We start from the raw sequence: 14,526 nt of genomic DNA, 5'->3' as shown, positions 1-14,526 counted from the left end.
GGGTTAATGTTTTATTCTTTTCACAATGGTGTCTGGGGTTGGGGGTGAGTTGTTCAGGTACATTTGATGTGATATCATGGATGTGTAGATCTACACAATAACTCTGTACTTATTTGACCAACCTTCCTGTTGAGTTGAGTCTAGCTACAGTGATGAGGATTGACGAGGGTACTCGACCATTGGAGAACTCAAGATGTTTTACAGAGGTTAATTAAACACAAGTGATCATGTAGTGTGACAGACCCAAACCTGGCCACGTCCTCAAAACATGACCAGTTGACGGGAGTGTTTGTCGATATCTCTCCTATATCCTATAACCTCTCACTCTCCTAGGCTGTGGTCCAACACAGGCTTCAAAATGTCCACCATTTTGCCCATCCCCAAGCACTCCAAGGTAACATGTCTAAATGACTGGATACCTATCGCCCTCACCCCCGTTGACAGTAAATGCTTTGAGAGGCTGGTGAGAGATTACATCTGTTCCATGCTACCTGCCTCGCAGGACCCAGGGCAATTTGCATATCATCAAAACAGATCCACATGGCTCTTCACACCGCTCTCTTTCACCTGGATGGGGGAGAGAACAAATGTATACGAATGCTGTTTGTGGACTACAGCTCAGCGTTCAACATACTAGTTCCTGCAAAGCTCAGAGACCAAGGCCAAGACCAAGACCACTGCCAAGTGGTGAGAATGGGCAATATCGGCCCGGACAGCTGGCCTAGCGGTCCGGGCACCTAGGCTCCATTGCGTCACAGGTTCAAGTCCCAATCCCGACGACCTTTGCTGCGTGTCACTCCCTGTCTCTCTCTCTCCCCATTTCCTGTCTGTACTATCAATAAAGGCTGAAAAAGCCCCAAAAATATCACCAAAAAAAAGAGAATGGGCATTATCATATCAGACTATCTGACCCTCTACACAGGAGACCCCCAGAGCTGCATGCTAAGTCCTCTCCTCTACTCCCTGGACACAAACGACTGCATGGACATGCATAGCTCCAATGGTATCATCAATGACATGCTGACGACATGACAGTGATAGGCCAGATTGTCGATGACGATGGGACTGCCCAGCCTACAGGGACGAGATCGGATCACTGATACTTTGGTGTCAGGAGAACAACCTCGCTCTCAACATAAATAAGAAGAAAGAGCTTATCGTGGACATCAGGAGGCCGTGTAGAGAGCATGCCCCTATCTTCATAAACGGCACTGCAGTGGAGAGGGTCAGTGAGTGAAGTTCCTCGGCGCACACATCGCTGGACCTCAAAGGGAGGCACACACCACGCACGTAGTTTTTTGTTTTTGTTTTGTTTTTAAATGAAAGTGTGTAAACACTGGGGCGGAAAGCCAAAATATTTGTTCTTAATTCTTTTAGATATCTGAGACACATAAAGAAGTTTTCACAAAAGTTTTCACAAAACTTCTTTATACTCCTTTTTCGAACATGGAATATAATTTAAGGATGATGTTAAAATAACTTTGGCGCTGTTTTTTTATCTAATTTTCCCCTTTTTTCCCTTTGTCTTTTTCTCATTTATATTTTTTACTATGTTCGAAATAAATAAATAAAGACATAAAATAAAGAAAGGGTGAAAAAGGCTCAGCAGCGCCTGTACTGTCTCCGTCGCCTGTCGTTAAGAAATTCAGGATGAGTACGGACTGACCAGGCAGATGTGATGTGGGGTGTGTATGTGTGCTTCCATTAGCAGAGGGGCAGTAGGGGAAGACATGGTGACATCAGACGTCTGATTAACGCAGCCACAGCTCCTCTGTAATTATTACAGAGAAACACATGCATTAGATGGAAACACTTATGCTGCTGATGTGCATTTTTGTTCATGGTTGATTATTATAGTCCATAGAAACAAAAATGTGTATGATACAACCCACATTGACAGAAAAAACTATTATCTTTATGTCTATAAAAATACTATATTAACTAATTACTACAGAGGATGGTACAGCTCTTATCAATCAAGCAATCAATTATTGATTTCCACATAAAAAGTGGAAATAAGTTAATTTGAATTTGAAGTGAATTAAAGACAACAAAACTAATGATAAATTAGTAAATAAAATAAATGAATAGATTTATTATTAGTATTTCAGGTTTTCTTTAAAAAACTATCTGCACTCTGACAACCTCAAGTCCTCTCGTAAGCTGTTCCACAAGGCCATAGTGGCTAAAAGCGGCATTGTCATCGACACCATGGGTTAGACTGAACCCTCTACAAAAGATTGAAGGGAAATGGGAGGTAGAGCTGGGCTGACTTTCTCAGATCAGTAGTGGGACTGAGAGGCAGCACTTGAGGCAGCAAACTCATCATCTTGTGCTTAGACTTAATTTTGAGTCAGTTCAAAGTGTTCCACAGAGCTCACCAGCTGGGCTCACATTACAGGATAATTGGGCCGATTTATGGCCCAATTTGCCCCTGCTGACAATCACACGGTCGCTCCCGATTATCTGCCCAAATTATCCTGTAGTCTGAGGGGTTTAGATCCAATCTTAAAACTCCTGATCTGCTCACAGTCACAGACACATCGGGGCCACCCTACTAATATCAAACATGTTTTATATTTAAATCTGGATGATTAGGTCACTATACTGACTGAGAGGGACGGCAGGAGTTGCGCGCGACCACGGTACCCGAGAGAAAGTCTACAAGGAGACAGATATTGTGAACGAGAGGACTTTTGACATTGCAGCCACAAACAAACAACCTGTTGTAAGGGTGTGTCAGACAGCTGAGATGGAGGAAAGCCGACTGCCAATATTACCTGTCTTCCCAAACATTTTAGAACCATTTGGACTGGCTCCACTGTTTATATGTGATCATGTGAGAATAGATTAAGTGTGGTTCAGCATTGCTCCGCCGGTAATATTGTGCAGTGTGTGCCATTATTTTCAAATCTTGTAGCATGCACATTTAGTAGAGAGAAGAACATTTGTGAAAATTCTCCTTATGTGCATGATAAAATCACTTAGTGATAATGATAGGTAGGCTACCATGAAGAGATGTGTAACTTTTGGGTTGAAAAGGTCAAAGGTCAAGGTCACAATTGAGAAATGAAGAACAAGATACTTTGATACGAGAAGAGTTTGCGCCCTATAGGTGCATTCTTTAATTTCCTGATAACATCTGCAATAGTTAGACTTCACAGGCATTCTTGAAATTGACTTGGTGTTTAATGACACCCCTGTTCTGTATGTCTGTTGTACGGCTTAATTTTGCTTACAAAATATCTATGAAATGTGAATGTTTGTCATATGAGAATGAGATCTGTTTGTGTTTATATAGCATATGTGTACACTTAGTATCTGTCTATTCCACAGCAATGTCTTGACGTGTGTGTGTGTGTGTGTGTGTGTGTGTGTGTGTGTGTGTGTGTGTGTGTGTGTGTGTGTGTGTGTGTGTGTGTGTGTGTGTGTGTGTGTGTGTGTGTGTGTGTGTGTGTGTGTGTGTGTGTGTGTATATTAGAGATAGCATGCACCTTTGACCCTAGTCTAGAGGAAGCTTTTATGACCAAGGTCATTAAATACCAACCACTCCTACATACCATCTCAGAGCTGGGCTATAGGTGCAGACTATTTACTATTTTCTTTATATTTGGCAGCCTAGGACATACCCACGGACTGGTTGTTAGAGGGTTCCAACAACTGGGGATGCCCAAAAAGGAGGCAAAAAGGCTGGCAAAGTGTTGTGCTGTCTCTGCTATAATTGTCAGCCGCCACATATGGCGGAGACGCTGTTACTTATACCCATAGAGTACTGAGTGACATGCTTATTGTATCATGAAGACATATGCCATGATTTTGTGATGTAATCTTACTGCACCTTTAATAGTTGTGTCCTTGTATGCTCTCCTTTGTGTGGACAAATAATTGGTTAAAATGTGTGTGTGTGTGTGTGTGTGTGTGTGTGTGTGTGTGTGTGTGTGTGTGTGTGTGTGTGTGTGTGTGTGTGTGTGTGTGTGTGTGTGTGTGTGTGTGTGTGTGTGTGTGTGTGTGTGTGTGTGTGTGTGTGTGTGTGTGTGCGTGCGTGCGTGCGTGCGTGCGTGCGTGCGTGCGTGTGTGTGTGTGTGTGTGTTTGTGGTGTAAGTGTGTACTCTACTGTATACGAGAGTGTTTCTCACCCGGTCCTTTATGCTACCCAGTACAGCTGTGGTCAGTATGCCCATAAAGAAGGCCACCAGGTTGAGGCCCGTGAGGATCCAGATGAGAATGTACAGAGATAACACATCCTGACAGCCCTGCACTCCAACAAACTCATAGTAGTTGTCCAGGTAGCCTCCACTGCAACACAGGACAATAGCTCTGATCATTATTGAAGCTCTTAGAATGTTCTCTTCCCATGGCATGATTACAAATGGAACGAGAATCACAACATGCTTTATTGCTTAAGTATGGGGTACATATAAGAAATTTGCCACGTTGTGTGGTGACAACCCGACATAAAAACAAGACAAAGCCAGCACCACCCAGCAAAGCGCAGCTCAAGTGTCATTTGCTTTTATAACCGACGTAGCAGTCATTTTTCAAATGAATACAATCATGATACTGTAGGCTGTAGGGCACTCTGAACGCGACATACTGCACTCTACAATTGGAGTACTAATTTGATTAAATTACAACTAACAAGCTAATGCCTAAAATGCATAAAAGATGCATTTTCAGCAACATCCAACTGAAAAAAATGCTAGAGAAATTAAAAACCTAAATTGAATTGAGAGGGCCAGAGAAGTGGGAATGAGAACAAGGAAGACAAGGCGGAGAGAGGGATGACGATGTTGAGCATGCATGACGATGGTTGTAATGATGAAGATGAGGACGTTGTCTCACTTGGCACAGTCGTACAGGTCGCAGCAGTAGCAGGTTCCACTTCGTACTGTCATAGTACAGGACTCTCTGAGATTTCGACATGGTACCTAGAAGCAGTGGTGGATTTTTTTTTAACTCAAGTAAAAGTATCAATACTGTAATGTAAATGCTCTGTAACAAGTAAAAGTCAGGAATTAAAAATGTACTTGAGTAAAAGTACAAAAGTATTGGTATCAAAATGTACTTAAAGTACCAAAAGTAAAAGAACTAATTATGCAGTTTTCAAATGTATAAAAATCTTTTGAAAATAGCAGATCTACAAGCTCACAATGCGTCACATCGTGAGTTTGTAGATCGGATATTTTCAAATGATCTAAATGTATATAGGGCTGAAGTGGTTAATGTATGTTTTGTAACAATAATCTAAATCTACAAAGTAACTAGTAACTAAAAGTTTAAAATAATAGTGGAGTAAAAGTACAATATTTGCCTCTGAGATGTAGTGGAGTAGAAAATTGGAAGTACTCCAGTAAAGTAAAAATACCTCAAAATTGTAATTAAGTACAGTACTTGAGTAAATGTACTTAGTTACTTTCCACCGCTGCCTTAAAGGGGAGGCAGACATTTCACTACTTCATTCAGCCAAAATGTATATGAGAGTTTCAATAAAACTAAGTGTCTCTGAAATATTCAGAGCAATGGAATAAATCTTTGTGATAAAGTGTGAGACAACGGCCAGAGACTAAAAGAGCAGGAATGTGCTCTCAGGTCATGCTTTCCTCATATCAGTGCAACTGATATCATGTACACACAGCAGGTAATCATGTACACACAGCAGGTACTTACAGAGACATAGTAACTCTCATAAATGTAGCTGCTCCCACTGGTGTAAAACTGACATCTCCCTGCTTTCAAAGGACGAATATCCTGGCATGGTTCAGACAGATGTAATACAATCATTCAAAAACACAAATGATCTACAAGGTTAAAGGCAGGGCAACAGATAATTTTAAACATTGGATATTCAAATAACGTGGGAAAACAGTGACATTCATTCATTTCATCATCAGACTGTATTCTTTGGTAGAGCTTTTTCGTATGATATGTCTATCTCAATGTCATCCATAGGTCAGGATGGGGAGAGGGGGTCTTGGCTGCACTGCTTTTGCTTACCCAGCCAAAATGTAATTTCTGGCGCTACTACTGCAGTCAACAGAAAATATCTGGCCAGACCCACCCTCTTGGCCTCTTCACTGACTAAATGACTGACACACCTGACACAAATCAACAGATAATACGGAGACACAACAACAGAGCAAATTAACGGAAATTAGACAATTAAATCAAAGAGTGGGCTACCAAAACAAAACAAAAATGTAAACAAAACAAGCTAAATATATTGTGGCTCCTACATAATGTTTTATTAACTTGAAATAAAATGTAATTTTAGACTTTTGAAAAGTCTAAAAAAAAAAGCCAGTAAAGGGGAAATTGGTACACTTTGTGGCTGAAGCTATGAATAGATAATGATGTATTGATGCCTGTATGGTCCTTTAACAGCCAGTTCGCTCTATTGCTGGAGCAGCCACATAATAGTTTGTCTTTTTCCTTTTCTTAGTCATTCATTTCGTTGTCTATGCTAATTATTGTTTTGTCCCTGCATTGTTTTACCATTGTAATGAGGCTGTCTTTATCTGTTTGTATGTCCGCCAGAGGGAGCTGTGGCTCAACTATGCACACCTCTAGGTTGCCTATTAATGATACCTGTGTGTGGCATTTTAATGTATTTTTTTTCATAATGCTGTGTGAGTACTTTGCAAACTCTGTTTTGGTTATGTGTTGTTTGTTGTGTAATGAATAGGTCACTCACCATGTTGAATACAATGAAGACACCATCTATCACCATGCACAGGAAGGAGGCAATGATCCCAAAACTGAGGAACACTATGGCAGCAGTCAGCTGGACAGAAGATTTTATGAAAGGAATAAGGATAAATGTTATTTCTATGTGAAAACACAGACATGCCATACAAACAACTGTCCTCCAGAATGCAAAAAAAAAACATTTTTAGAGAGAAAGAAAGTAGTAAAGAAAGAAGAAAGTAGTAGACCTGTTTGACAGTGAGGGATACATTCAAAGAAAGACAATTGTGGTTATATTAATTCAACCTAACTATAAAGAGACACGTGTTTATCACGTTTTATGGGGACTTAAAACCTTTCAGGGACTAAAAACCTTTATTTTTAACAAGGCATTTGCCTAGATGGATTTATTGATTGATGCCTTTGTGTGTTTTTAAACTTGGAACTTTTTCTTAGCTGTGTATAGTTGGGGGGGGGGTCTCTTGATCTGAATTTTATTTGTTTCTTATTTTTCTCATTATTACTTTTTATGCCATGTAGCACATGTAGTCAAATATAAAGTGTGCTACAAATAAAATGTATTATTATTATCATCACTAGTTATGGTTGGACACTTATGTTTCTACCACATAATATTATTAGTGTACCTGTTAATATGAGACATACAGGTCTTTCCATGCAAGTCTGTATAACAGAATGGAAGTATAATAGAATATCCAAAATGGGAAAATGATTGCTTGAGTGAAACTGTTTTTATAATTTTCATCTCTTACTATTTCCATGTTCTTGAAGTGAAAGGATTTCTCACCATACCAAACTTGTCGGTTTCCAATTCAAGTTGTTTTCCTACAGTACTACAAGTTTTGTTAAAATCTGTTTCCTCCAATTTTCCAGACATATTTTATGGACAATGCTAGTGGGAGAAGTTGCACCAACCCCTATTCCAATAGTTCAATGTTCTTATCATTACCTGCTTACCTGGTTTGATGTTATCAGTGAAACAGACGCAAATGTAGGAGGCAGAAGAATCTAAGCATAACAACCTCATATCCAAGCATATCCTGAGTCTCAACCAATGATGACCTTCCACCCACGGAATTCCCGTAAGCATCTGAGATATGCCATGTTTTCCCATATCCTTCATAAATGTCATCTTTAGTTTTTGACCGGATTGATTAACTTTGGTATTATTTTTCTTTCTTTTTCCCTTTTTTCTTTTTTAGCTAGAATGTCTTTTAGGGTGAACAGGGTATGGTGCAAATGGAACAACTAAATAATAGCAGATGCACACAGATGCACAAAGAGCTTTTAGAACTGATATCTGTCAATTTGAACATTCATGCAGCTTATGTTTCCCGAAGGAATCTTATCTTATCTTATCTTTTCTCCTTTGATGGAAAAAGCATAGACCTATTTAGCATGAAGGTGTGTTTGGAAACCCAGCATTGATCTGAGACCAGTTGTTCGTTTAAGCCATCATGAACTTCAGGGGGCTACCGTGGCTTATCCATGGATTGTACATTAGTGTGCCAAAGACCAAGCAACAAATAGATTACATATTACATTAGAGTTTTGAGAGCTCCCACTAATGTAATCCCCCTTTCTTTCTTCACTGTAACTCTTTAAAACATAACATAACCATACACAGATACAGAGACAATGACATATTGCTTTGGTGGAATGGTTTGAGGCAGAAATTAACACCCGTCAGGTGTGTCATAATTACTGTGCAACTAGACCAGTCTACTCGGGAACGATGCAAGTCGGGAACAACGCAAATTTGGAATGCATGCCCCACCTAGTTATGCAATAGCTGTTGTACCCGTTGTCAGAGTACCCGTCGTATCCTTCTGTCTGTCTGTGTCCCCTTTGTGCCCACATTATCGAGATCTCTGTATCAGTCTGTCTACCTTTGTCCCATTTGGATCATAATCTATACAGAGGTTTGGTTTGGTATACAGAAGTCTCGCCTGAAAGCAGCCAAGGCACATCTCAAAACATTATGTTTGTGATGCGATGCAATACCATACATTTGTCAAAATTGCCTTGACAGATCTTCACTAGCCATCTGGCAATTGCAAGAAGGGCAGTTCCCTGTTGAAGCAAACAACTTAATTGAAAAATAAATTGAGAATAAGAGTTATGTTGACAATTTACAATTTAGATCTTGTATCACACTCTACTACTTAGAACTGGCTATATAACTGAATATTTTGGCTACAGATTTCCTCAGAAATGATGGAATTTCACATGGACACACACATTACATGAAAAAAGGTCATGACATGAGACACGGCATGCTTATGTTATAAAGTTTTGACTCAGACATTTTAAGTCCAGCATTGATTAGTCTCTATAGACAGTCTCTAAACAAACATCTTATAAACAGCTACTGACAAGTTTAAAATAGATGCTGCCTTTTTAACATTTAGCATTATTTGTAAGATACCTCCTTGAGGCATGTGGACATGCTCTGTGTGTAAATCAATGAGCACAAGTATAGTTAGACTTTAGGATACAAAATTAGAAATGTTTCCAGAAACTACATAGGAGTCTTACTGTCTACTGTCTACTGAGAAGAACTTTGAACCATGCCACACACAAACAAAAACTTGTCTACACACACAAAATTACCATCAGACTTATTAGGTATTTAAGCATTTAACGACATGAACCCTATTACATTTAACCACATGAACCTTATTTAGAATTTAGAAAACTTTAACTCCATTTTATAAGAACAGACCGGCCTAATTTAACTTCAGGCTCATGTCTCTGGGTCTAATTGTGGTACTGCTGCTTCTTTTTTTCCACGAGATTTAAACTTGAGACACCCACAGGAATCTAAACATAGATCCAGCAGGAGGAATGCATACATGCATCCAGTGGTATGGATTGGGATGGTATGCCCTTGTTTTGTTCATATAAGGATTCATGTAATTCCCTTTGTTAGTAGTTATATTTTAGTTAAATGTAAGAGGAAAACATAAAGATCACCTGTCCACCATCCACATTATTAAACGTGCAACACTGTCATGTGGAGAATCCCTCTGAGAGATCAGCTTAACATTTCAGCCCTCTTCACCTTAAAGGAGTAGTTCACCCCAAAAAATTACTTATTTCTATCAATTACATACCCCATGGAGCCTTAAATTCATGGAGATCTTTTCAGTTTTTGACGCATTCCTAAGCCAATAATTTGATGCCCGGGTGTATTTCCGGTAGGAGACACAAAGAGACTCCTTTAAGTCTCCTACCGGATACATTAGCATGTTTCCGCCGGGATCAAATTATTGGCTGAGTAATTCGACAAAAAAAAAAAAAAATCCATTAATTCAAGGCTTCATGGGGTGTGCAATTGATAGAAAATAAGTAATTTGTCGGGTGAACTATTCCTTTAACATTTCTGATTGAATTATTGTATATGGTTTGTTGTCCTGTGTGGGACACAAGGATTTGGATCCAGTCAGGACATTAGGTGTAACACCTGGGCAATCAGTAACACCCATATTAATTAGTGTGCAGTCGCAGATGTGGCTCACCAAATGGACTGGGCGATTTGATTGTTTTTCATGTAAATTGACCTAATTGAATGCACAAACTTTTTTTTATATTTAAAGTTCAATATCCGGTAAATATAAATGAACTGAACTGAACACCCGTATCAATGATCATCATCATCATAAACTTCACTAAGTTCTTGGAAGTTCAATTGAGACATTGGCCCTCTTTTACAATGAAGCTGAGATTACAATAAAAACACAGTACACTACAACATAATCACAAATATTACAATACATCAATGAATTTGTGTTGAGGGAAGTGAAGGAGGTTTGGAGTTGCAGGGGTAGAGAATGCAAATATCAGAATGGAAACATTATGATGATGATTATTATAAGTGTGAATGTAGCCTACCAGCTGCTTACGGTTTTCTTCCAGACACAGCCCAAGGACTCCCAGGAAAGAGCCAAAGGCCAGCTGCAGAGAACATAATGTAGCTGTCAGTGTCGGGAAAATAAAAATGCTATTCAATGTCAGTGAGTCAGAGAGTTGGATTAACAACCATTATGTCAAAGGTTGATACCAATCACATAAGGAATTCCTATAAGTGTCCTGTGGTCTTTATGCTTGTGGGTGAGAACATGAACATTCCTCCAAAGCGATAAAAGAGTGAACAAACTTCATTAATATGAAATGTTATCCAAGATAAACTGCCTGCAGCAGTGTATACTGTATGAAGAATAACCCCATTTTCAGAGATTTTAGGATAAAATGGCATAATTTAAAAGCTATAACAAAGTCCTTGATCTGGTGATGTTTATATTTTATTACAGTAAGGTATATCCTGTATACTGCCAGACCAAGTAGGCTATAGCCTGCATTACATCCTAAACTGTAAAGCAGTTTTGAGCTTGGGCTAATGTAATGTGCATGTTAAATTACAGCTATTTAGTATGAGTTTACAATCTCACTATACAAATCCTGATTTTTATTTTTTATATAATTTAATTTGAAAGCCAAGTGAAGTAAAGTTTTGCACCTATATGGATGGTCAGGACTACTGCAGTGAGCAGCACTACAAACAGGATATAGTGAATAGATTATTAACAGACACTTGTAGATCAGCAATTTTTGGCTTACGTTCTCTTCAGAATAGGGATAATAGGGTTCAAGTGCTTAATGTAAAAATCTATCTGTCACACAAATCACACAAAGATTTGGCGGCCCCCCTGTTTTCACAGTGTGGCACCCGAACCCTAACCTCACTCTAACCTAACACGTCGGAGTAATCGGAATTATGACTTATGAGCGCACCCCGTGGCTCTGCAGGAGTCTGACCGTCTGGCTGGACTATGTGAACGGAGCTTATGTAAACTTGCAAACCACTAGAGTGGGTGATCAATCAATTCCTCGTGGTGCACACACGGCCAGTACCTCCACAATTCTTTGGGCCACATGAGGTCTGAGATCCACTTTTGAGCGAGGTCATTTCCATGTGGATCTCGAGATTCACGATTCCATTTTTATTTTCTTGACACTGCATGGTATACGAAGCCCCACAGTGTCCTCTTACTTTGATTTCCAACCAAACACATGCAATGCTCCATTAACCACTTGAACCCTAATATACTTCATTGACTGGAGTCGCCCATGAGTCTAATAGCGGCGCTGTCTAATATAGGCCACTTCCTTTTTTCCTCGACACCAAATCTCGTCGCCAGAAATAGCCAACCTATAAGCTCGCAACATGGTGTCATGCAAGCTTATAGATCTGCTATTTTTTGAAGAACTAGACTAGTGCGAGAGTGCCCATTGGGCACCAGCCTACTCGGGATCGATGCCCCTCCAGATATGTAATACCCGTTGTACTCGTTGTACCCGTTGTAATTTGTCAGAACCCGTTGCTCATATCTGTTTGTCTGCCTGTGTTCCTTTTATGACCATATATGGAGTTCCGTGTCAGCCATGCTCAAATATGGAGTCCAGACCAGTCTATGATGTCAGTACTATGACATCATATTGAAGCCATCGTGGTACTCCATATATGGGGATTTGCCGATTCATCGATATTCCACGTGTCATGTTGTTGATAAATGATGACGTTGACGAAGGGGAACATGAATAAACACTTACAATCACTCCAGAGGAGTACCCAGTGATGTTCAGACTCTCTGTGCGGGTTGTTGTGTAGATCCCCAAAAGCACCAGGATCAGGGACAAACAGACCATACAAAGCACCAGGCATAGAGCTCTTCTGATGCTCACCATGAAGCTAGAAATCCATGCATAGCCTACAGGAAGGAAACTGCACTCACTTTATCTGCTTTTAGCAGTAGTGACCAGGTATCACATGTAGACTTGATGGGATAGTATACTTTTACGCACAAAAGTGTACTTTTTAAGCATACTTAAATACATTTTTAATTAGTACATTTACATAAAGCATATAGTAACAGTGTATTCAAAGGGCATGCAAATAAGTTTACAACACTAAATCACCACTAAAAATATTTTAACAGAACACTAAAATATTAATTGAAATTTATACTCTTATACTAATGGAATGAAATTATAGTACAATAGCGCATATACATATTGTATTATAAAGTACATTTTGATAAAGTATACTATTACAAATGACAGGAAAATAACTACATTAATAAACTACACTAATAAGTATATTCAATTAAGTGTACTTAAAAGCACTTTTATTTCTATACACTAGTATAGCAAGTATTGCAGGATTTGTATCCTGTACTTAATGACATGTAAGTACACAATTAAAAAATACATAGGTTGAATATACTTTAAATTAAGCTCAAAAAGTAAAAAATATATTTTAATAATCTTTGTACACTTACATTATATTTATACTAAAGTATTAAAAGTAAAATACAAAAGTATAAAAGCCCAGACTGCCCAGTTACCTGTTGGGCTGCGCTTTGGCTTGTCCCTGTCAGCAGTAGTCATTTTTCAAGCCCACATAGGTCCAGACAATATGTTCTCCTTTGAAATCCAAATGCCTCTGTCACATTCCAGGTTCTATGGGTTTGTGCCGCTTGCGAATCTCTTCTCACCTAATGACTGACCATGATATTTGAAGATGGGCGTATCCTTTTAGCATGCTGTGCAGGGAGAGAGAAGATGCACATACATTTGATGTCTGAATACCTTTTTTTAAGCCAATGTTTGTGGGAAGAAACACATGTTAACAGTACCACCCCATGGAAAATGTAAGGTTTACAGAATAATAGAAGAAACTTTTCCTGCATTCTTTCTAAATTGAATACTTAGTTGTTATTTACTGAGAAACGTGCATCCATACTGCCCAGTATGCCCAGCTAATCAACATTAATTAACATTACATTTATCATTTAATCAATAGTCAAATACAATCTATTGCTTTCCATCTTGCATTAGTCCAGAGTTCTTTGTAAACCTTGACTGAGAGGCTAGATAATGATTGTCTTGTTTTTCAATGTTTTTAAAATGTGTGCGCCCATGGTGGTATCTATCTATCATAGATAGTTCTGTCACAGACAGACCGATCGATCGATCGATCGATTGATTGGTAGAGACAGAGACAGAGACAGAGACAGAGACAGACACAGACAGACAGACAGACAGACAGACAGACAGACAGACAGACAGACAGACAGACAGACAGACAGACAGACAGACAGACAGACAGACAGACAGACAGACAGACAGATAGGCAACCTTGCCGGAGATCTGCGCTCTAAAGAGCAGACTTTAGTTTTAATTGAGAGCTTGTAGATTGGCTATTTTTGGCAACACTATTTGAGGGGGGAAATGAGCTCTTAAGTGGTTAAGATAAACAGACAAGAAGACAGGAGAGTCATGCAAATTGATTGATAAATGGAAATCTGTGTTTTGAGTTCAAATAAAGGTCATGAGTTGAAGGTGTATGAACTCTTTAAAGTTGTATTGTTATTACCATGGAAACAGTGGGTATTGGTGCCTGGTAGATCACAAATGTATTGCACAGACCATTATGCTCCTTTTGAGCATGAGGACAAATGAATCCAACCCCCATCTTGTCTCGAATGTCACCCCTCTATCTGCCCTTGGTTTCCAGTCTCTTTACACTCTCCTGTCTGGAAAATGTAAAAAAAAAACAAAACACTGAATGCTTGGATTTGGCATTAATATAAAAATAAAACATGAATCACATACAAACATACATAATCATGACTATGTTTGTTGTTGTTTGTTGTTTGCACTAGAGGAAAAGTCAGGTTACCAAAATCAGTAGGTTCATTTTAGAAGATTATAATGAGATACTGTATCTTCTGTTAAAAATAGATATTTTGGCCTGAG

General features: G+C 39.0%; 1 protein-coding gene across 1 annotated transcript; it reads right to left on the bottom strand.

Moving 5' to 3' along the window:
* Positions 1-525: 525 nt before the first annotated feature.
* Positions 526-14,183, bottom strand: LOC308085774 (transmembrane protein 255B; the record flags this gene model as incomplete). The annotated part of the gene is made up of 10 exons (XM_080429083.1): positions 14,144-14,183; positions 13,113-13,310; positions 12,319-12,476; positions 10,600-10,662; positions 6,692-6,781; positions 5,668-5,748; positions 4,843-4,928; positions 4,137-4,296; positions 1,667-1,771; positions 526-567 (listed from the first exon to the last, which is right to left on the bottom strand). Exons 2-10 carry the CDS (start codon positions 13,153-13,155, stop codon positions 526-528), a joined length of 828 nt encoding a protein of 275 aa, XP_080285209.1. The 5' UTR covers positions 13,156-13,310; positions 14,144-14,183.
* Positions 14,184-14,526: the final 343 nt, after the last annotated feature.

Source organism: Gymnoscopelus braueri, assembly GCF_963280865.1.
Source record: "Gymnoscopelus braueri genome assembly, chromosome: 5".
Taxonomy (NCBI): Eukaryota; Metazoa; Chordata; class Actinopteri; order Myctophiformes; family Myctophidae; genus Gymnoscopelus; species Gymnoscopelus braueri.
This window is presented reverse-complemented; position numbering and strand designations above follow the sequence as displayed.